Source organism: Olea europaea, unplaced genomic scaffold, assembly GCF_002742605.1.
Source record: "Olea europaea var. sylvestris unplaced genomic scaffold, O_europaea_v1 scaffold428, whole genome shotgun sequence".
Classification (NCBI taxonomy): Eukaryota; Viridiplantae; Streptophyta; class Magnoliopsida; order Lamiales; family Oleaceae; genus Olea; species Olea europaea.
In genome coordinates, this window is record NW_019262587.1 from 90,376 (window position 1) to 96,774 (window position 6,399).

Sequence of the window (6,399 nt, forward strand, 5' to 3'; positions counted from 1 at the left end):
TTAGTTTGATTTGTGATTTGTTTAGAATTAGCCCCTTAGCCCATGCTTGGGAGTTTTAGGTATTGGTTATGGGGTTTTTTTTAAATGACGATTTTGTGCATCCGATTTTGGATGATTTTTAGTAGCGAATTTAAAACAGACAAATTTATGCTTGTGGTTCCAAAAGTTTTATAAATAACTAAAATTACATACCCTTATGTAAGTTTTCAATTTTTAATTTTTTGTATGAAATTTTTTCTCATAAATGATGTTTATTTATAAATAATTTTTTCATATAAGTTAATTTTTTACTTACAAGAAAATTTTATTGTTATAAGTTAATTTTGCATTTAAAAAATAATTTTAACATATAAATTGAAAACCTATTTGTCTATGGAAGTATCGGTCGGGGAAGGGTTAACTATGTATATAAGTAGTCAAAGAAGATCGGATATGGTCTATGCTGCGGATGTATAAACCTTCATATAAAACATATTTCTTGCTCAATGATCATTCAATGAAGTTATTCTAAATCCTTCACTCGCCTCATTCTAGGCTCAAATCTGCCTGCACATCATCCCTACTCTTGATCTACCTCGATCACAACTCGACATATAAGTAATTTTTTAATTATTATATTTTTATTTATAAGTTCGTTTCAAACAAAATATATGAATTACAAATAATCTAGATGGCAAAATTGGAAGAAAGTGTGAAGGACAAAAATTTATTATTATTATTATTTTTTTAAACCAGTTTTGGGTTTGGAAAACACGTTTCCTCAAATTACACTCTTGAAAAATTAATAAGCATCGATTTTTTTACCCTCTTGTAAACGTGCCACCCAATAATGGTGAAGAAAAAAACTCTCAAGCAAGCCAACATTATTCTTGTTATTTCCCCTCAACTAACTCTGCCAATATTCAACACATACAAAATGGCTAGAAGCAAAGCACCAAACCAGAACAGTGGGGCCCGAACAAAAATCCATTTCTAAACAATAATGTTATTTGCAGTCAATCACTATCAGAATAGCCCTACGTGACATATATTTGACAATTAGTGATTTGATATATAAAATAAGAAAAAATTACCACATCAATACATCAAATCACAAACCACCATGTAAGATGACTCCCGCAATAAGTAACTATGAATAGCATTACTCATTTCTCAATCACTTGCATTTCCATGTGTATTAAAAATAACGTCTTTAAGGCTTGAGGAATAGTTTACATGTGTTGCAACCAAATTAATTTCTGCTCACGGTACATGTAGTTGCTCTACATCCACATCTCAGCTGTCCGATAAATTTCTACATGTTATAGAAAAACTAGAGCCCTCGAGTTAAGCGATTCATCACATTGCCAAGCATGATATCCAACCTCTTAGACATGATTTAGGCAATTAAAGATACAATAATAATGTTACCACAGGCAACAAATGAATACTAGTAGCACATCAAGTATGACCACGTAAAGAAAATCATCATACACGCATAATTGTATAATACACAATTGGAAACTCAAGATCAATTTAGTTTGAATCTTAGAAACTTTGATCCATATGTAAAATTTGCACAAGTTTAGTGGCAATCTAAACTGGGATTGATTAAGTTCGTGCAATCTTAACCAATTTTTAAATCTTTCTTTTTTTATTGTGAACATTATTGCAGGCAAGACGCAAAATCTCTGACAAATGTTTTGATAGTCAAACCATAACAAGAAAACATCAATAAGTGAGCATAATTACAGACAGAAAATCTCATCACTAGAATGCATTAGCAAATTTAAAGCTACCCATAAAATTGCCTTGAGTTTTAACCTTCACAGCACTCGAACTGCCAAACAGGAGAAGTCCCTGCTACAAAATGAAATAATAGTACATTAAAATTGTTAATCAAGGTCAGTTCTAACAAAAGTATCCAGTAATCATGGTAAATAGAAGTAACTGAATGCTATCCTATCAAAAGAATGAAATAAAGCAGAGAAAAAGAGCTGTATGTGACACATCACCAACTTTGGATTATATGTTAGTGAGCATTTCTTTTCAAGATGAAAAGTTTTGGCATAAACTTGTACTAATTGAAGAGAACAAGTTCAAAGTTACTTTACCAGCTAAAATTACATCCCACCCCGAATTCAAGTATATGGAAGGCACAACATCATGAAAATTTATCTTGAGAAAGATTATTTCTTAACTTTTTTTGCTAGAAAATTCACAGTACAAAAATGTTTGTCATAGCAACAAATAGATCAAAAAGTGAATATTTAAAAGAAAGACATCCAATTCGGTAACCAAAAATGGAAGGAACAGAGGTAGCGGTAGACATAGAGGTAGATTAAGTTTAAATGGATAAACGAAGAAGTGCAACACGTACAAGCTAAATGGTCATAAATGCCTCCGATTCAACAAAATGTGTGGTCTCGCAAATGATAAATGGTGGAACTAGATTAATGTAGATGGAAGAATGCCAATAAAGTGGCAGAGGTAGATATTTGTATTCTCTTTATTGGGCAAGATGAATATCAGCAATGTTACCGATAATTGCTAATACATTATGTCTTCTAACCTTTGGAGAACAAAAAAATGTCTCAAAATTTCTCCTTTTATGAAAGAATCAGAAAAATGAGATAAACATTTTACACAGCTTGAAACTCCCATTCAACATATTGATAGAAACAGAAAAAAGAATAACAGTAGTACTAAGAGCCACTATATTTCTTGCTTCAGTCAATGGCTCATTTTCCTAAGACAAACATTTTATGCTGCAAGAGTTGCTTTTCTCTAACTACTTTTGCACTGCCCACGAAACCCTTAAACTAATATCTACTCTAAGAACTCACTACAAAATGAGATATATGCCTCTACTTCTATTCCCGTATCCGTCCTGTGGCTCAGTTATGAGAATGAAGTCCCTTTAAGCAACGTTCTATTGTTTCCTTTTAAGTCAGTAGAGTCAACTTAACCTAAAAACTTAGTTCTGTTATAACATCACAATCCAACTTCAACCAAACACTTCAATTTTGACCGTCTAACAATTGTTGCCTATTCGTCAATTGTCTATGTAATATTTTAGTCACAATCAAGCAAACGTGTAACAATGGCATTCATGCTCTGATGTTCAACAATTTAGCTGTATATGTCTGAGTAAAATATATTATTTTACCTACCTAAACTACAAGTTAACAGCTCGTGACTACAGCTAACTTTATTCACCTACTTATACTTGATTTAAGATTTGATACAAGCATTCTGTTTCATTTACTAACGAAACAATATTATACCACGTAATACACTATAAACAGTTGCTATTTATAATTGCTTACCTAAAACAGTCGCTATTACTACTGTTGCTGATTCTGAGAAGGTGCATTGGGTGGAGGAGGCATTCCAGGCCTAGGAGGACCAAACATGTGAACTTGTCCGCCAGGAGGAGGTGGCGGCATGCCCGGGCGTGGTGGCATCTGTCCAGGAGGCAGAAACTGCCCAGGCGGCGGAGGACCCCTCATCATCTGGGGTGGGGGAGGACCCATTGGCCTCTGCCCGAACTGTGGAGGTGGAAACTGCCCAGGCGGTCCCGGCCTAAACTGAGGTGGAGGCGGTGCACCCGGCATCCCAGGCCTCGGAGGGAATCCACCAGGAGGCGGCATAGACGGAGGCCTCATAACAGGAGCCTGAACCCCAGAAGTTTGCTGCTGGGGAGGATAAGAAATCGGCGGCATCGAAATCTGGGGAGGGCGCGAGATCTGTGGCTGCATCATTCCAGGAGCTGGTCCACCTACTCCTCTCACAGGCCCAGAAAGTCCAGGCTGGGCCTGGACAAGCGGGCCAGTAGGCACACCCCGGCCAGCGGCCCGACCAATCCCTGGTCCCGCAACAGCATTTGCACCACTGGCCTTTAACCGGGACTCGTCGGGCGGAGGTGGGCCCTCAACAGTTATCGAAATGACCTCCTCTCCACGGAGGAGAACAAGGCCAAGAGTGCGGCGGTCTTCGCGCTCCTCCTTGGATCCTTTAGTGGGTGGAAGTTTACGAAACTCTTCGCAGTCTCCAAGCACCAAATTCATGTGCCGATCGAAGGCCATGAATTTTCCGATGAGCTGACGGCCGTCCTGTATCGTAACGCGCATCCGATAGTTTATGTAATGGAGCATCTTCGAACTCTTCGACATCGACATTGTTGCAGATTCAGAACTGAGTGCACTTTCTCTCTCTAAATTCGGGGTTTTTTGTGCGGAAAGGAAGGAGAGCGAATTAGGGTTAGGGTTTTGGTGACAATAGACCTGCTAAATGAAACGGCGGGGTTTTTACTTTCTTAGACAGTACACTATGCTCCTGTTTGGCCCCATTTTCAAAAAATGGGTAGAATAATATTTTTATTAAAAATGAGTGATAGAAAAAGAAATAAAAATTTGCGATTTACATGTAATATTATTTTAAAAAAAATTGTGTGGTTAAAAATAGGAGAAAAATAAAATGTAATGTAATGAAATTTAATAAAGACCAAACGGGGGGTATATTGTGATTGTTTGACAGTGATTTTGATAATTGATTTTTTTATCGTTAAAGATAAAGTTGATCCTATCTGTAAGAAAAAAATTCAAAAATGATTGTTGGAATAGTGAAATAATGATCAAAATTTGATTTTAATTATGTGTATTTATAAATTTAGAGAATTAAAATTTAAATTATTCTAATCAATTTTTTATATTTAACACTTAATTTTACTATTTCTAAAAAATATTTATTATTTTTCTTTATCTTTTATTTTAATTAACTTTTTTTAGATTATTTTATTATTTTTTACATTAAAAAATTGAAACACTTTGTATGTATTTAAATTCTCTAAATTAAAATATTAATTTAAAGCGTCTCTTAAAACATGATTTTAAATGTTGTTTTTTCAAAATAGAAAGCATTTCATACCTAAAGGGTTTCTTGGATATATTCTAAATTGCTCAAAAATAAATTTTTGATACCTTGTTTGCCGTTTTCCAGCCTTCGTCCCTATGGTACACACTTTTGATGAATTCAGGATCTATCTTTTAAGTTTTGGCGAAAGCATCCCCAGATCAACCTTTCAGAACTAATTGAGTGTACTGCACATGCCCTTTTCAAGAGGACAAATTCGTCCAACCAATGAAAAATAAATTTTGAAATTAAAATTATAAAAAAATGGTCTTCTTTGATCGTTGTTGATGACCTTTCCAAACCCAGTACCCAGAGGAAACGATGTCCTAGCCAAGAGGTTGGCTGAGTAGACTAGGATAATGTGTTTCTAGGGTCCTTTCTTTTGAAGAAATGGTCCTTTCCATCGAGACCCAGATGACTCAGCCCACCTCGATTTCAAGAGTTTGCAGCCCGCGCAGACTAAACTTTTTCCCTAAAAAATGTAAGACCAACCTAGTAGCAAAATTTATAATCAAATAACAGTAGCAAAGAAGGAAGTAAGGATGTCAACGAACTGACTTGAAACTTGAGGTTCGAGCTCGACTCGAGTAAAAATGGTTTGAACTTTTTTTTGTCCGAGCCAAATCGAGTCGAGCTTTTGCTTAACCAAAAATTTAGGTTCGACTCGACCTTTCGATCTAGGCCTTATCGAGTCGAGCTGAGCTTACTCGTATTTTTTTAACACAGGCAACAAAGTAGCTTGTTTTTTCTGCCTCAAAAGGCTGCGTTTTCATCATTATTTTTTATTTTTTTAGGCTCAGCTCTTCATTGGGCAAAAATGTCTTGAGCTGACGCGCCACATGAGCTAGGTTGGGCTCGAGCATTTTAGGGCAGAGCCACATGCGACCGAGTCACGTGTGGCCCGAGCCAATGAACCAAATTGACACCTCTAGATGGAAGAAAGAGCAAAACAACATGTGCGATGAAGACAAATTTGATTGTGGAATAAGAAGGTGTTTGGTAGGAATTAAAATAAAAAAATTTAATAGATTGTGATAGAAGTTTTTAAAATGTGTGATTGAAAAGTTGTAGGATCCATAAAAGATATGTTAGTATTGATTGTTTGACTTTGACTTAAGTAAAAATCAAATTTTAATTTGGACCAAACAAGCTCTAAATATTGAAACATGAGTTTTTTTTATAATATCGTTACTTTTATACAAAATTACAAAGATTGAAGATCTTTACTGCAATTAAAAAATTAGTGTAACAATGATTCATAACTAAAAAATTTCTCTATCACCTTTCGCCCTCAAAACTTTCTCGACCTCTACGCTCATGCAAGTTTTTCAGCCTTCACTTTGCGACTACGTGATTTAAAATGAAGGCTCTAATGTGAAACGAAATTGAAATTTTAGGAATGAGAAAAATGAAAAAATTGTATAATTACAACGAAATTTTTCTTAAATTTAAAAGATCTCTCGTGTTTTTGTACCTTTTATCGTCGATAGCTATAATATCTGAGTT

The 6,399-nt window shown here is 35.3% G+C and overlaps 1 protein-coding gene across 2 annotated transcripts; it reads right to left on the minus strand.

The window, feature by feature from the left end:
* Window positions 1–1,581: 1,581 nt before the first annotated feature.
* LOC111387827 (small nuclear ribonucleoprotein-associated proteins B and B'-like) lies at window positions 1,582–4,278 on the minus strand. 2 transcript variants are annotated; one of them, XM_023012425.1, is made up of 2 exons: window positions 3,309–4,278; window positions 1,582–1,839 (listed from the first exon to the last, which is right to left on the minus strand). In XM_023012425.1, the coding sequence occupies exon 1, from the start codon at window positions 4,158–4,160 to the stop codon at window positions 3,327–3,329; it is 834 nt and encodes a 277-aa protein (XP_022868193.1). In that variant the 5' UTR covers window positions 4,161–4,278; the 3' UTR covers window positions 1,582–1,839; window positions 3,309–3,326. The 2 variants fall into 2 exon arrangements, with proteins under 2 accessions (XP_022868193.1, XP_022868192.1); XM_023012424.1 differs by having other exon boundaries at window positions 1,582–1,842.
* Window positions 4,279–6,399: the final 2,121 nt, after the last annotated feature.

Excerpts from the sequence above, each read along its gene's own strand:
- LOC111387827 (XM_023012425.1), bottom strand. The coding sequence starts at position 4,160 with ATGTCGATGTCGAAGAGTTCGAAGATGCTCCATTACATAAACTATCGG.